The 17,020-nt window shown below is 41.2% G+C and overlaps 1 protein-coding gene across 1 annotated transcript; it reads right to left on the minus strand.

Moving 5' to 3' along the window:
* Positions 1-5,730: 5,730 nt before the first annotated feature.
* Positions 5,731-16,529, minus strand: LOC311032934 (alpha-tectorin-like). The gene is made up of 23 exons (XM_084040039.1): positions 16,497-16,529; positions 16,126-16,241; positions 15,570-15,848; positions 15,377-15,472; positions 15,090-15,255; positions 14,208-14,608; positions 13,540-14,116; positions 12,865-13,448; positions 12,096-12,651; positions 10,985-11,583; positions 10,666-10,823; positions 10,158-10,549; positions 9,822-10,018; positions 9,231-9,626; positions 8,830-9,113; positions 8,431-8,708; positions 8,180-8,299; positions 7,406-7,590; positions 7,125-7,285; positions 6,443-6,703; positions 6,141-6,300; positions 5,955-6,057; positions 5,731-5,858 (listed from the first exon to the last, which is right to left on the minus strand). The coding sequence occupies exons 3-23, from the start codon at positions 15,780-15,782 to the stop codon at positions 5,758-5,760; spliced, it is 5,988 nt and encodes a 1,995-aa protein (XP_083896165.1). The 5' UTR covers positions 15,783-15,848; positions 16,126-16,241; positions 16,497-16,529; the 3' UTR covers positions 5,731-5,757.
* Positions 16,530-17,020: the final 491 nt, after the last annotated feature.

A 17,020-nucleotide genomic window follows, 5' to 3' on the forward strand; every position in this document is an offset into this window, starting at 1 on the left:
ACCTCTGATCCAATATTTCAAATGGAAGGCTGATGGAAGCAGCATATGATTCATAATTATGGCATTTTTATTATAATGGACTTTTTATGGAATGAATTAATGAATAAGCATGACTACGCACAATGTTATAGTTATACGAATAGAAAGAAAGAGTGCCTGATGAGATATAATTAGATTTTTGTTTTTATTTCAGTTTGAATGAGATTATAGATAATCCCTTTATTTATTTTTTGGGGATTTCACTCTCATGAGATGTAATCGCGGTACATGTATTCCACTTTACAAAGTGCTTGCCGTTGTGATTTTTCACGCATGGTATGCTAAGTCACTTTCAGGGACTTCTAGGATTGCAGCTCTAGTCCACTGACTGCCCAGCCTTCCCAGGAGTGTAGAATTCACAAGGGAAATCTAATTACTCTCGATCGCAATAGTAGATGGCCGGACATGGCTTTATCAAGGGAGGTCCGATCAAAACAAAAGAAAATCAAACAACAAAAGAGGAAAATCCTGTGGGTTTCTGTTCACACAGCAAAGTGGAGAGGTGTACTAAAGTGTACTTGTCCCTAGAATTATAATTAAATGATAGATTCTTTGAGTTCAGGTGTTATTTTTCTTTCCCATAACATTTTAATTGAAAGATTTAAGTTAAATTTAGGTTTCATCATCCAATTACTCTGATTATGTCTAGTTCCTATCCATCTTCACCCTGATTAACTGTCTCAGAGACCATTATTATAGCAGTATCCAGAATGCTTGCAACCAGCAAATATAACTCTTGTTATATCTCACTGAATAAGAACAAAGCAACACTTAATACAGTGAAATAAATCCTCAACAAAAGAGACGGGTTGAGTATATCTAATAGTATAATAGATATATAGTTTAAAATGTAAGAGACTTAATTCCATTGCTTTCTTTAAGAAAAGTGTTGTCATTTCCATATGACTATATTAATATATCTGCTGAGCTTTTAAACCTTGTTTGATAGTACACCTTTTGGCCTCAACACTTACATTATCTCAAAACACATGGACAAACTAATTTGTCCAATATTTATCTATTCCCTTATTTTCCAATAACGATGCCTTTGAAGTAGTAGAATAAGCCCACATTCATTTTAAGAACTTCTACTCATTAAAACATGTTTTATATTAATCATCTCTGCATAAAGAATCCCAGATGCTGAAGTCTGGCATAAGTGGACTCAAGTTCAGTCGTAATTACGCTGTGAGCTGCATCGTGGTCAGCGGTGCTGACATGAGGGGAGTAGGAGAGGTCAAACGTCAGATGGGACCATTCCTGCCCCCTCCAACACACCACACAAGGGACTTTTTGAGCGAATCCAATTAAGCCCACTGAGCCCTCAACATCTTGTAAAAGTCAACAAGCGATCACTCATATTTCCCTCTCTTCCCCATCCGCCACCTTCTCTCCCACCAACTTCCTCTCTGTTTCTTTCTCTCGCCTTACTGCCCTCCTGAGGCTAAAAACTCCCAGGCTTGCTTCTAAAAACAGGGCCTGAAGTGGACCGATGAGTATTCAAGATGGTCTGATGGCTCCAAGTCGGAAACGGCTTATATTTAAGAAGTTGCAAAAGAAATGCAGGAAAGCCATATTTCATCTGCATGTTTAATTCTCTTCAAGACATTAATGTGGCTCCCGACATTCAAGCCGAGTATGATAGAGTGATTGAACGACAGCAGCTTCAAAGTGAAAGATAAGGTACGACTCGCCACATATGGACGTTGTTAAGTTTGACATGTTGGAGGGTTCAAAAAGGTGGGACAAAATCTGTGAAGCTTAAGGAACTGCATTTAGTTAATTTGATTAGATACAGGATAGTGGACTTAAAGAAAGACCACAATGAAGGGGACTGAAAGGAAGATATGAGAGCGAGCAGGGAGCGATTAAAGGCCCACTTGCTTTTATGTTAGGATACATTATACCTTTGATATGGAGGAGGAAAGATTACAAATCAGTGTTTTAGTAGTCGACTACTCCAGAAGCCAGCTAGTCACTCTGTAAACATGGTCGTCATAGATGATAGAGTGAGGAGCATCCTCCTTATTTCCCCCGACAAGGCTGATTAAATGTGTGGGCAGATGTCTGTGACCACAAAATCACAGCAAGTGCACATCTTGCCTTTACTGACAGTCCATTAGTCCACATCACAGCGATCCTGCCCAGGGCTCTTTACTATTAAATTTGGCTATGATGACATCGCCAATATGCCTTTAAAGATGTTTTCCAAACTGTATGTACGAGGATAACTTTATTTAAAACTGTTTTTTGGGTATACTTGTAAATAATAAACTTTCCACACTAAACCTGCCTTGTTGTCTTACTGTACGGTTTCCTGCAAAGCCTGGGCAATTAGATTTGTCACAAGGTTTCCTCTCAACAGAGGGATATCTGCTCAATAATGACTTGCAGATATCAGTTCCATCCGCTTCTCTCATGTTCACACATCGACACCGAAAGCCTGCAAATGCCACATAAGCCACGGGATTAACCTCCCAATGGGACACCATCGCAGCAGCTAAGCTCTACATGAGAGAAACAGAGTGTGCAAACAATGACTCAGTATAAAGAGGGTGTTGGTCCTCAGGCACCATCATGAACACAGATGCATTTTGGGTGCAAGAAGTAGACCATTAAAACTGCTGAATAAGGTTATACACGCTCGCTCTTTTTCTACAAAGCCAACAGATGCGCAACATGATCTGTAAAATGATCTCCACATATCTGACCTGCACTGACAGTATATGGGACTGGAGGCCCCCCGTGTATCAGACCATGTGGTATTGGTCATATTGCCACTCTTTGAAGTCTTTGTGATGAACTATACAGTAACACTAATGACAAATTGCATGTTGAGGGTGTGTGGTAAGTGTTGTTATGTCTACTGTAAAGCTCGTCCCATACTGCTGTGAACACGTTGACTGACGATGATGAATTTCAGCCCCAAAGACAAGACACGGGAGACGTGGTCTCTGCTGGCCTCGCACTCGGCCCGACAAAGGGGGTTCAGCACAAAAGACAGAAACCCGAGCTTTTGTATCACCGACAACTTCTTTCATGTCAAATGGGAACCATCCTGTATTAATGGTTTGGATTATGGTCATTTTTATGTGTGCTGTACAGAACATGTGATCGCATTGTGGAACTACTAGGATTTCTATATGTTCCAAGACATAACCCCAAACTTTAAGTAAATACGGAAAAATGGAGAAAACCTCAAAATGTATATTAAAAAAAGTATACAAATTGGATACAATTAATCATAATAATTCCTCATTAAGGATTGTCAACAATGAAATATTGATTTTGTCATCATAAGCACAGAGGATACAACTGATCAACGTTATACTAAATAAAAAAAGATGAGAAGCAGACATACTGTATTCTTTCATAAACATGGAGCCAAATGTGTATTTGATCTTATGCTGCCCTCTAGTGCTTTAAAAAGAAAACACACACAGAACTCGAAGACCGTTCGGAAAGGAACACAGATCAGGAGCAATTTAAAGGCACATTTCTAAATATGACTGTTTCTATAAAACAGCTGTTACAGCAGTATGATGCTTTCACATCTTACTACAAATAAACACGAGCAAAGGCAGACCTACCGTTGTGCAGTTGCCATGTCTACAAAGACACAGGTGCACCTGGCAGTGCAGGTAGACGGATGAAACGTTGGTAAAGGTGAACATCCTGAAGGAGAATCGGGCCACAGTGGAGATCCCATTCTGAAGCAGCTCTACTGCACCATCTGCTGGGTTAGGACACCTGGAAGGCAGGAGAGATGGTAGAAGAAGTTACAATGTTGCCAGGCAAACTGTAATCTAAAGCCAGTTTTAATAGTTGTTTAGTTGTTATTTCATATGTAGCTTTGTCGGGATCAGTGAGAGGACTTGAGGTACCAGCGTGGTAAAGTCAAATTTAATCTATTCCTTTACAGGGGAAAGTCACGTCACGCTGCCTTTAATGTCTCCTGCAGTATCCATAAAAGTATACACACTTAAGTTTTCATTTCAACAGCTCACCCTGGTTGGCTTGTCGGCGACTTCCAACTGTGTCCAAATTGATTCATTTTGTGCCAATGTGCCACTGGGAAAGACTTGAAGAAGGGAACTGGGAAGACTGACGTTTCCACTCATTCCGGTGACTCTGTTTTGGCAGTTTCTGCCTACTTTGACCATTTAAGTACTCCGCTATTCTTTTTGTTACACATATACACCGATCAGCCATAACATTATGACCACTGACATGTGAAGTGAATAACACTGATTAGCTCATTATCATTGCACCTGTCAGTGGGCCTATTAGGCAGCAGGTGAACATTTTGGTCTCAACTTGATATATTAGAAGCAGGAAAAATGGGCAAGTGTAAGGTTTTGAGGTACTTTTTTCTTTGTATTATTGTATCACATCTGTTGCATTCTTTTACTTTAGTTTGAATGCTTTTATTGTTTCGTTAGTTTGGCATCTTTATATAGTAGTTGTTCTTTTTACTTTCTTTTTACTGAAGTAGTCTCTTGTAAGATGTTTGATGTGGTTATGTGCAACAGTATTAAATTATGGGAGCAAACTAAATTCATATTCATTAATTTTCATCTACAAACCGTTCATTATCATGCAGGAAGAAAAGGAGGAAACCGACCGGAGTAGATAAAGGAGAGGATTTTATAGCTTTTACAGGGCTGTCAAAAGCCAAGCCTTGTTTTGTTCTCAAAGCCACTTAAGTCCTGAAAGAAGATAGTCATTATGTTTTAAATAGTCCATTGTTCCTGAAAGCCATACTTAATATTAGCCCATAAAATATAACAAACTGAATGGTGCAGAGATGGTTCAACATCAGGGTTAAGATGTTATCCCTTTGTTTTAGAATGATTCAGACATTTTTCCAGTCAAGTAATAGATGTGTTCATTGATTCACAGCCCTAAGACTACATTTCTTCTGACTTGATCTGAAAAGGGACCTGACCCGAAAGGGAGTCAATTCTGCAATGATACCTTAATAACACCAAAAGAAAAGACAGAGAGAGGGGAGAGATTGCTCACACACACAAAAAAATCTTCCACAAATGAAAATATCATAACAAAATATTCTTTATTATTGTGATATGACTGTACATAGCTGCTGGTTGTGTTTGTGTTTCCATTGTTGACTAAAGATTTTAACTGTATGTGGCAGTTGATGTAATAGTATTTTGTCAATGAGGGAATGTTAAAAGAATTCTAGCAAAATATTTGCGAGGAAGCAGACAAGCTCAGATTGTATTGCATAGATTTTAGTGTCAGTTCTTTGCAATCGTAATTTGCATTACTCTGCAGTGCTATGCTATTGTTGATTAAAACATTAATAAATGAGTATTATGATGCTGGCCACTTGAAGCAACCACAGAACCATCTACTATGTACAATAGAAAATGCTCAAATCCGTAGTCAACAAATGAAAACCATGCGCTGGATTAAGATTATTTATATATAAATATAAATTTAACCTTTACAGTTACTTCTGATATGATAGAGATTTAATGAGAAGAACCAGCGCAAAGAAACACAGGATAAACTTCCTACATAGTGAATATAAACTTCAGTATTCTGCACATTGGCGTCATTTACTGTTGTAAAGCAAAATTACTCCTATTTTTTTTTACCTGAACCACCACAAAACACAACAGGGGGTCAAGGCAAAACAAACAGAATTACAATCCAAAAGCAAATGTGTGTTCAGTGATTTTACAAGATGGATCATCTTCGATCGCCAAGAATTTTGGTTGTCAGCAAACTGACTAGCAGGATCACCAGTGAGGACAACTGGACAGAAGCACTGTTTGGTCGCACCATTCGGGCTGCAAGAGAACAACCACAGTTTATGTAAAAATGTATTCATCGAGCTTGGTGTCATCAACAAGTACAAAGGTTATGAGCAGATGAGAGGTATTTACCTTTCCTTTGTGGCACCAGATGTACAGGTCCTATTGAGATGTCTGAAGAGACATGCTGGGATACATCCCTTCTCACTCGATTGTGGTGACCTGGGTAGCATTGCTGCAGAAAAACGATATAAGAGACTTGTGTTAATGCACCTGTCTGAACTCACCATCAACGCACGCAAACACCGTAGCACTTACAGCTCTGCAGTTGCCCTGTCGCAAAAGACACAGGTGCACTTGGCAGTGCAGGTAGATGGATGAAAAGTTGGTAAAGGTGAACATCCTGAAGGAGAATCGGGCCACTGTGGAGATCCCATTCTGAAGCAGCTCTACTGTACCATCTGCTGGGTTAGGACACCTGGAAGGCAGGGGAGATGTAGAGAGGAGAGTTAAGTTGTGAAAGAGAGGATGGCTGGAGCAGGTAAAGCCCCAACCCCCAGAATCTGGCAATCAAGAGCCAGCGAGCTAAGACAAGATGAAGTTGTAATAGCCTTGTTTACTCTGCAGTTAGGAGATTCCAGCGGACAGGGTTGCTGGCGAGGTTGACCGGCGTGGCCCAACAAGAGTCCACAATGGTGGAGATCTGGCTTCGATCGACTCCGTCTGTCCTGATCTCCACATAAACTCTCTGGTCTTTTTCCATTGTCAAATGCGTTGATCCATTGTTACTGAACAAAGGGAAGCGGAAGCCAGCATCCTGGTAGGGGATCATTCTCACATGATACTGTCCACGGCCTGATGGAAGCTTCCTCCTCACAACGCTTTGAAAAAAAATGAAGAAATAATGTCACTACACTTGAGAAGGAACAATCCACTTGTAAGTTTTTGGTAAAATGCACTGACATTTACAGAACAGGGACAGACTTCCCTGAATTTCTTTTAACTTTTCTTTGTATTGTTGGTTTACATGGTAAGTTTACAATGGCAACTATTTTCAATCTTTGTAATAACATCATTGAGCGCCAATGCCTCAATGATAGTACTCAAAAAAGGTCGGGAGGTGAGATGCAACACGGTTTTATACACAGCACTGCTACTGACTATGGATGTATTGAAACCCTCCTATCATTACATACACCATGACGTATCACTATGGACAGATGTTCACTATCAAAAAGTACAGTGACAATTTTATGTCATGTTAAGTCTGTAAAACATGCAGAGTAGTGTTGTGGTCGTCACCTCTCTACAGGGTTGATGCCCACATTCATAGACAGGGCCTCGGACAGAGCATATTCACAGCAGAAACGCAGGTGGATGTTCCTCTGGCGGCTGATCAGACCTCCATGAGTGCCCGTGTTGCCCTGGATGGTGTTCTCATAGATGAAATGGGTTCCGTTGCTCTTAAAATTGAAATGAAAAGTCATATAAGTTGTTTGCATTTGTAATACGTCCTGTGGAGTACATTTAGAATGAATTCTTCTTCAGTCTGTGTTAATAACATTACAGTATAGTGACTGTACCCTGAGAGCTGTCCCACACAGCTGGTCATCATTGTTGAAGTGGAACACCAGTCGTCCGTCCCGGAGTGTCCCTCTGCAGGAGTCATCTCGGAGATGGAGGGCGTCGGAGTGGAAGCCAGCTTCAAACAGCTGGCAGCGCGACACAGACATGGTGCCGGAACTACTGGCACAAGTGATGGACGAGTCTATGAGAGAGATAGAAAGGAAAGAATGTTTCTGTAAGGTTTGTGTACCTAATCCATCTTAAAATTGCACCAATCAATATTTTTAGATTACAAGTGGTAAACAGCTACTGTATGTCATTTCAAAGGTGTTGCTCATAGTGACAAACCCACAGTTCCTATTGGTTTATTGTTTTATTTAACATCGTTTCTAAGAAATCACGTTTCACCTGTCAATTTGGCATGGTGGATGCTTCACATTACTACAATACCCATGAGCCTTGGCGGCCAACTTTGCAATCAAATCAGCTGGTTTCTTTAAAAATTGACCCAGAATTTAAAGTGAATTGGTTTAAACTGCTGATTGGACGATCACTTATTTCAACACCATAACCTTTAGCTTCTACCTGCCATCAGTAGTGCACAAACATCATTTGTATCTCTTGGATTGGACTATAATCCTGTGTGGATCGTATTGTTCTGTGCATCTTATGTTGGTGTATATTTAATGAACAATGCCATTGTACTGAAGTCATTTCTACGACTCATCTTACACACGTCACCTCCATGATTTAAAATGACAAAGCAGTGTTTTAAGAGGAGCTGTCCTCACCGTAGCTCTCGTTGTTTGGTCGATGGTGGTGCTCATCACAGAAGCAGCCGTACACACCGTCCTTCTCACCACACCACTCATACTCTGTGCAGTTCAGCCGTTCACAGGGGTCTGCCTCAGCTAGGGAAGTAATGGTGCAAGAGACAAGGAGTGATGTAACGGAAATGACTCAAGTAACAGAAAAAACACTTTTAGTAAGGTTAGTTGCTCATTCCTTATATTGTCTGACCATAAGCCCCATGCAAACTCACCACACTGCAAAGCAGGTCGCCACTCTGTGATGTTTATCTCTGAAACAGAGCAGGTTTTCTCATAGGCTGAGATTGAAGAACACAGCATTCTATTGGCTGGAGTGTAGAGGCAGAGATCGTAGACGCAGGAATTGAAAAAAGGCTGCGGATCAAAGTGCAGGTGACAGGCGCTAAATGGCCCGCTACTGTTGGTGATGACTCTACAGAGGTCGGAGTATTGTTCCAAAAAGGGACAGCTGCTAAACACATCACCGGTGGTTTCATCTGTGGATCCACATCTAGAAAAGACATTACTGTTTAACACTTAGGCTGACTTTCTGTAATGTATTGTTTGTGCAGTGAAAGATGGTCAACTATGGTATTTTGATGCCACCACAAGTTCTTTTCAAAACAGCTCACCCTGGTTGGCTTGTGGGAGACTTCCAACTTTGTCCAAATTGATAGTCATTTTGTGCCAATGTGCCATTGGGAAAGACTTTGTCATCTGAAGGATCACCATTGAAGTTTCCACTCATCCCGGTGATTCTGTTTCGGCGGTTTCTGCCTACTCTGAGCAGTAAAGTACTCCGGCCATCAAAGTGGACTATCAAGTCCATGGCATTGACCACTATGTATGCTCCCTGTCTTACCACCTGAGCTAATGTTCCGATGGTGGTGGGAAGAGACACCCGACTTCCATTTACCTGGTAGGATGATGAGATTAGAGAGAGGTGGACAAGAAGAGATGAGGCACTTGTTGTGTGCTATATTTACAATACACAGACATAGAAAGTTCATATTAAAAGAGATAAAGGGTTTACCTTTACTATTTTGTTGGGTCCAATCCTGACATGCACACTCTCTGGTTGATTTGAGAGGTATATGTCCACTGCTGACACAAACGACACACGATTGTTGCCTCTGTGATTGTTGGTGGCTACTACCTGAAAGTGTGTTTCGTTGGTGCCGTGGCTCACACTCTCAGTGATGATGTAAGAGCATGTGCCCTGGAAATGAGCCAGCGCCCCATCAAAGGTGATGTAGTGTGGGTCCCCCCACACAGTCATAGTAGACGTGTCATCATAACAGCCCAGCTGGCCATTTCTGATGGTGCACTCTTGGACAGGAGAGCAAGATGCAGCCGAACAGCGCAGGTCATTGGGAGCAATGCATTTACAATTCTGGGAGCAACCCGCTGTCCAGAAGGACTCACCAGCCTGTAAGATGGGAGAAAAAGAGGTGCATAAAAAATTATTACATCTAACATGCACAACGTTAATACGACAAAAAGGCTGCCGTGGGGCAGTTTTTTTTTTTTTTTTTACTGTAAACAGAGAGAAACGCTTGCTCCTTCTCTGTCTGACTCCATAGTTGTACAAATCTGGCAATTTATTTACAGCTACATGACTTACATTGTAGTAGGCGCCGTCGTATTGACAGCCACAGCTTTCCACAGGGACACATGTCGTCCCACTCCTGAGAAAACCTCTATTACAGAAACATCCCTCTGAGCAAACCTGCTCACAGGTGGCATCGACGTTGCTGGCACAGGTGTGGCCACAGTCGGTACCACACAGCTCATAATGGGTGTTGGCGGGACAAATGGGACCTTTATGAGTGAGGAAAGAAATGATGGATGTCATGTGGTTAAAACAGATTCACAGATGCAGGGCTTCTTTAAGACGTCTTTGAATGTTTCCTAGGCTGTTTGTATACTAGATAAACAACACATGGACTGGTTGACTTACTGCAGATGGTGTTTTGTCTCCATGGGAAGATTTGAACGTTTGCAGCTTGACAGGCACTGACATAAGCTTCAATGTCTGTGCATAGGAATTCATCTCCAATCACACAAACATCAAACACACAGCTCCTGAAATATGGTGCTGGGTCCACCCGATTGTGGCAGAAGCTTAAGGGGCTGTCAGCTGCCTGAATCACCTGACATTTGGCTCGAGCCGGTAGCTCATTGGTGCATCGTGGGCAGGAAGAGCCACACCCATCACTGCAAGTGTAGTTGCCTGCCACTTTCCAAGCTCTCCCAAACTGTTGTCGATCGGTGACCATCATTCCAGATGGTGTTTGGAAGTCATCATTTCGATTTCCATTGAAGTTTCCACAAAGACCACATGTTTTTCCACTGTGTTGATTACAATTAAATACACCCAGAGTTAAAAACTATGTTTATAGAATAAAGTTATACGTGTTGAATATTTGCAATAATATTTAACATGGGCTACAGTAAAGGGCAGTTACCTGTAAGTTGAAGGTACAGAGATAAACACTGTATGTCTTCCATCATAATTGACTCTCAGGCCAAAATCAGTTCTTACAAATGTGCGATATCCACTTGCATAGATAGAAACACGAGTTCCATTCAATAGGAGAGGTAGGTTTTTAGTTATTCCATTCACCTGTAACATTGGAAAATCAAAACTGGATGAACAATTTGTAATTGCATTGCGACGATCTGTTGCTTTTAAAAATAGTATCTGTCAAATCCATTGTAGATTCAAATTTGCAGTCAGAGGAATGATTTAATAAAAATCGACAGCTTTGAATATGTGGAACTCACCTGTACCACACCCCGCCTTTCTCTTGATATATGCACTTGATAGCCCCACACATTTACAAAAACTTCAGCTGTGACTGAAACTGGACGCCCCCCCCATGGCTCATTCTTAGCTTCCACTGAAAATTGGTGGAGTCCATCAGTGGCGTTACAAAGGGTCGCCAGAACGTAGCGGCAGGTTCCTTGGAAGTCAAAGCGGTGACCATCAAAGGTGAGGTAGTGAGGGTCTCCAGCGGCAGAGCAGGTGCCATGAGGGTTGGGGTGGCAGCCAAAATTACCCCCCACCACACGACAGGACTCCTGGGGGCCACAAGAGTTGGCGATGCAGTGGACTGCCCCAGTAGTACCATTACAGGTACAAAAGCTCTGACATTCCTCACCAGCCCAGAACTGTTCACCAGCTTGCCGGTAGCGTCCCTGGTGATGGCATCCGCAGCCTGTGGGTGGTACGCACTGGTTTCCATTGAGAACAAAACCATCATCACACTGACATCCATCCTGGCACACAGTGTCGCAGACAAAAGGGAAAGAGAGGCTTGGGCAGGTGGATGGACAAGAGGTTCCACAGACTTCATGATGACTGTTTAGAGTGCAGTTTTGCTCTAGAGAAAAACAAAGAAATTAATTTAGAAAAATCATTGACGTTACATCAAAACCGTCTACACCAGAGATCTTCAACAGGGGGTCCGGAGAGTTACCGCAAAAGGGTCTCCGAAATAATTTGATCCCAAACTTTTCATTCAAAATTTAAATATGTCCAAAAATACACATTAACATGAATACAACCTATGATAAGAAAATATAAATCTTCATATTTGTTAAATGTTATGTTGTGAATTGTGATGTAGAAATGCCAATATAGAATTAAATTAAACTATATGAATCCACCAACAATTATTATTTTAATGGCTTAGCATTGTTTACATACATCATTACAAAGTACTTTTATACATGGCACTTTAGGCTACACTACACTTCATTATTGGCCCGGTTAAATAAGCAACACAATTTTTTACGATATGTAATAGGGGGTCCCCTCCACCTTGTCACTATCAGCCAAGGGATCCTTGGCCTGAAAAACGTTGAAGACCTCTGGTCTGGTCAACATGCTTACCACAGTTAGTTGCATTCCTCCAGTGTCTTAGGGCAACACCCTTTTGTTGACACATTAGTGCGTAATCACGTAGGACCTCACATAGTGCCGATGCTGGATCTCCAGAAGCTCTAATGATCGCCACACATGCATCTACATGTTTCCGTGGGTCCACCATGGCCCGACACTGGGCAAACGGCCCAAGCGGGGAGGCAAGAATGCCACAGTACTGACTCGAACTGTGATTTGTTGTTGTAGAGTCATGATTTACACTTTCCACACAGTGTGCAGAGAGGGAGCCATCTCGCCAACTGTCCCCGAAGTCCTGAGAGCTGTTGACCAGAATGCCATTGGGTGTGCGGAAGTCGTCATGTGGGCGACCATTGTAATTACCACAGAGGCCACCCAACGAACCGTTGTAGATAACAGGTACAGTGACACGCACAAAGTGAGGCCAGACTGTCTGCACTGTTACACCGAAGGCAGTGCGAATGATGATACTGTGAATGCTGCTGTGGTAGATTTGGATCCGATTGGAAGATGAGCTGAATGGTAATCTGATCCGCCTTCCGTCAACCTAAAGGGCCATTAAAACAGCCAGTGTCAGATTTTGGATGAGAAGGTATTTTTAGTTTGTACTCAAAACAGTATTTCTGCACTTTTATGCATGTGTAAAAATAAGACTACAAATCAGAAAAATCTGATTTTTAAATAAAACTACTCTTTGGTGTCACCACTCTCTACTGATTTATCTTCATTAGCTCTTGAAATATAATAATTTGTGACTTACCTGAACGTTGCAGCTACGTGTCATTTCAATGGATATCTGTGTGCCCTCTGCATCGAACTTTAGCACCCTGGCAAAACCTTGCTGGCCTCCGGGCACTTTTTCTGCTGTTACCATGAAGTGCGGGTAACGAGACAATCCCATTACTTTGGCAAGAGTCAATCGACATGCCCCTGGATACTGGTAGATCAATCCATCAAATGTATGATATGACCCTGGGCCTTTTATCCAGCATGTTTCAGAGCTGTTTGGTCTGCATCCTCTAACTCCATTCTCAACAGTGCATGATTCAAGTGGGTCACACACATGGGAGCGGCACGTCATAGAGCCATTATTGCAATTACAATGTCTCCCACAGTTCTCGTCCAATATAACAGTTTCTCCAGAGGGGTAGTAGCGACCTTCAAAGCTGCAGCCACACTCAGCATGAGGGACGCAGACCCCAGCACTAAGGATGTAGCCTGAATTGCAGATGCAGCTCTCCTGGGCAGGAAGTGGGCAGTCTTGGGTAGAATTGGGAAAGACACAGGTAGCTGGACATCCTGTGCCTTGGGACTCAAGGTGGCTGTTGGCTGGGCATTGGATTTCTAGAAAAAGGAAAACAACATTGATCTACACGTCATGGCCATTTTACCCAAAGGATTAAACAAAATAATGTTGATTTATTGACAGACATACCACAGAAGCCACGTCTCCTCCAGATTGGCAGCTGTATACCATTGTGTTGACACTCTGTTGCATACGTAGTTAATGCTGCACACAGAATTGGTTGGTACCCTTCTCCTGCACACAGATCAAACACACAGCTTTGCACAAAGTGCTGTGGGGGAACTCGTTGATGGCAAGCAGCAAAAGGTCCAGGATTGCTCTGAAGGATACCACAATGGGCAGTATTGCTATATAAAGCTGTTTGCGCTGCAGAACAGGCAGCACAGCTCAGACCTCCACACCGTGGCTCACAACCAGGCTCATCGACTCCTGGTACTTTCCAACTGTTGCCAAAATCCACATCAGAGCTCACAACCACGCCCTCGCGGGTTCGAAAGTCATCGCTGGGGTCATTGTTGAAGTTTCCACACAGGCCACATGTTGCATTCTGGTAAGTGTAGGGCACACTGATCCTGACATAACTGAAGGCATCATATGATACCATCAGGCCAAAGTCAGTAGAGACAACCACAGAAGATCCTGACCTATAAACCCGGATACTGCCATTGTTGAGAGAGAATGGAGTAGCAACAAAGACGGAATTAACCTGTAAGCACACCAGTAAGAAAAAACATAGTTATAAAAATATCAACTAAATTAAAATATTAGTAAGTGGAGACCAATTTCTTATTGCTAACCTTAGCCATGCCACGATGTCCCTTGACAAGCTCAATGGCTTGATTATAGACATGGACTTTGACCAGTCGCGTCCAGGCAACATGAGTGCTGCCTCGGTGCTCATTCTTGCCCTCTACTCTATAGTAGGGCAACCCACGAGCACATTGCTCTGAGAGAACATATGTGCAGGTGCCCTGGAAGTCGAACCTTCTGTTATCGAAGGAACGGTAATGCGGATCACCACTTATGATGCAGGTGTCTCTCGCCACCATCTGGCAGGAGAACTGAAAAGCAGCGGGTCGGCAGATTCTGGAAAAGGTGCAGGGATGGTTGTGACACTGCAGACCTGCTGAGGTGCAGGTGCATTTCTGTGCACAGGTACTGTCACTCCAGAAAGAGACGCCTAGCTCAACGGATCCACCTTGAAAAGAATAAAAGGAAAAGGTCACTTAAAAGGTATTGACTTGCTGACAACAAATAATGTTTACCTTTCTTATAGCGAACAGTCATGTGATGACAAAGAATGAGGGGATAGAGAGGAGGATGACACGCAAGTAAGTTCCCCACCTGCCTTAAACTGGTGATGTTGAACTGTCAACATCAGTGTCTTGACCTTGTAGAACACTGGACTATTTGACTTTTAAGAACTAAATTTGCATATGAATGCAAATTAGAAATGTATAAAGATACAATATTAGAAAAAGTTTAGCTTGGACCGTAGATCATTTGTCACCATATTCTAATGCAATGGCAGTTCAGTGCACCATATAAAGTATTTTCATTTAGAGCAACAAACACAGATTTATCATAAGACTTTCCAGTATATTCATGACATAGTGATCACATATGCACATTACTGTAAAGAAGTACCTATAGTGACTACCCTCTGGTTCTGGTCTTACCATTGAAAGTGCAGCCTCTTGATCCATGGTCTAACCTGTAAGCCCAGCGACCAGGTACATCGACATTGCTGCTCAGGCGGAAATTTGAGTTATTGCCTGTTGCAGTGTTAGAGAATGATCCAGGGATGGTGAGATGGTGAGAAGAGTTGATTGTGTCATATCCAGCCTGGAAATATATACACATAAAGGTAGTTTCTTTTTTTATATATATTTATACATCGTCATAACTGTATTTGGATGGCAATTTTTTCCATTTGTAAATTGAATGTAATTCTTATGGCTCTAACCTGTACATGCCGAGATGTTAAGGCTATTATCCCATAATTCATCAGCACAAATGAGTACTGGCCACCAGAGATTAAAACTGCTTGGACCGTTGTTCGCTGAAAAAAAATACTTGTGGTTATTAACTTAAATATATGTGGTAAAAGGTAAAATACATAGCATGTGTGTTTCCTCATTTAGAACAAGATGACTTACTGTTCCAGTGTTTGGGAAGTAGGCAACCTCATACCATGTTGCAACAAATACCCAGTTGGCGCTAAAGTCCAACCCTCGGAAGTAGCGATTAATATCTCGGGTAGCTTGTACGAGGATACTGCCACTGGTATATTGGTTATAGTAGACCTGACCATTCACTCGGTTGTCCAAGTCTGTCCAGAATGGAGCGATGATGTCCCTGGTTCCATTCATTGGAAACCTTCGAGCTACGTAATTAGACCAAGGACTGTTAAAGGTCAGGTGTCCATTGTGGTTCACCTGGAAACAAGGAAACCAGTTCTTAATAACAAAGAAGGAATAGGTATCGACTACACTCATCAATACATTTATTGATATATTAACTACAACTAAACAGCACTTCTTCAATATCTGCAATGTTTCAGTGGAAGCTGACCATAAATTATTATTAGTTTAATAAAATATTGCATTTTTGCACATTCACAACACAGCTCTTGTGATGTAAGAGATGACAACTGGATTCTTCCACAAAACAAAATACATGAATTTTGTAGTTGTTAATATTCATTTTACATACATAAATCTGACTATACGACCGTCCGAAATACACAAAAGGTCGTTGCAGGGGAATTCTAGGAGAACTTCCATCATCTACGGCAGTGCTTCTTGTTCCAGCAATTGGGTAGAGAGTGCCTAGAAAGAACAAAGACATTTTGGGAACAATCACAAAAACAACAAAAATAAAAAAAAAGGTCAAGATTCAGAGTTCACTTTGTACCCCGACCCCCAGGTGCAACACTACATGGGATGTAAATTGTGTACTATTATTACAATTAACAGAATTTTACGATGTGTTAGGTTGTATACTATCATTTTATAGTTACTATATATACACATATCAATATGCACATCCACACACAAATGAATGTGAAGAATCTCTCTCTGTACCTGTTGCCTGAGGAGCCACGACACCTATGAAAACAAATACATAAATATAACAAAGACCAGTCTCCTTACATCATTAAACAAGTCAAATGTGTATAAATATATACATATATATATATATATATATATATATATATATATATATATATATATATATATATATATATATATATATATATATATATATACACACACACACACATATATACAAACATACACACACAACATATATATATATGCAGATATGTACATTTATGTAATATATTAATGTAGCTTGAAATAACTGCTTTTAGCTACTGATTTCATAAATGACTATGAGTATATAACTATGAGATTATCTAAACTTCAATTTACCTGTCGTTTGTGGAGTCACCGTACCTATAAAAACAAACACATTAATGTAATTAGATAAAAATCAGTTTCCTATCAATCAACAAAAGTAATTTAGAGAATTAAAAAAAAAAAAAATTAATAATAATAAATTAATTGAATTTGATTTAGATACTTGCCCATCATTCCCAAAAGCA

The sequence above is a fragment of the Eutrigla gurnardus genome, assembly GCF_963514095.1.
Source record: "Eutrigla gurnardus genome assembly, chromosome: 22".
Lineage (NCBI taxonomy): Eukaryota > Metazoa > Chordata > Actinopteri > Perciformes > Triglidae > Eutrigla > Eutrigla gurnardus.

What these genes read in the sequence shown, in the direction of transcription:
- LOC311032934 (XM_084040039.1), bottom strand. Translation starts at nt 15,782, where the DNA reads ATGAATGGAACCAGGGACATCATCGCTCCATTCTGGACAGACTTGGAC. An exon ending in ACTTCCCAAACACTGGAACA is followed by an intron (nt 15,473 to 15,569) that starts GTAAGTCATCTT and finishes ATTTTTTTTCAG; the next exon opens with CGAACAACGGTCCAAGCAGT. An exon ending in AAAGGCGGGGTGTGGTACAG is followed by an intron (nt 10,824 to 10,984) that starts GTGAGTTCCACA and finishes CCAATGTTACAG; the next exon opens with GTGAATGGAATAACTAAAAA.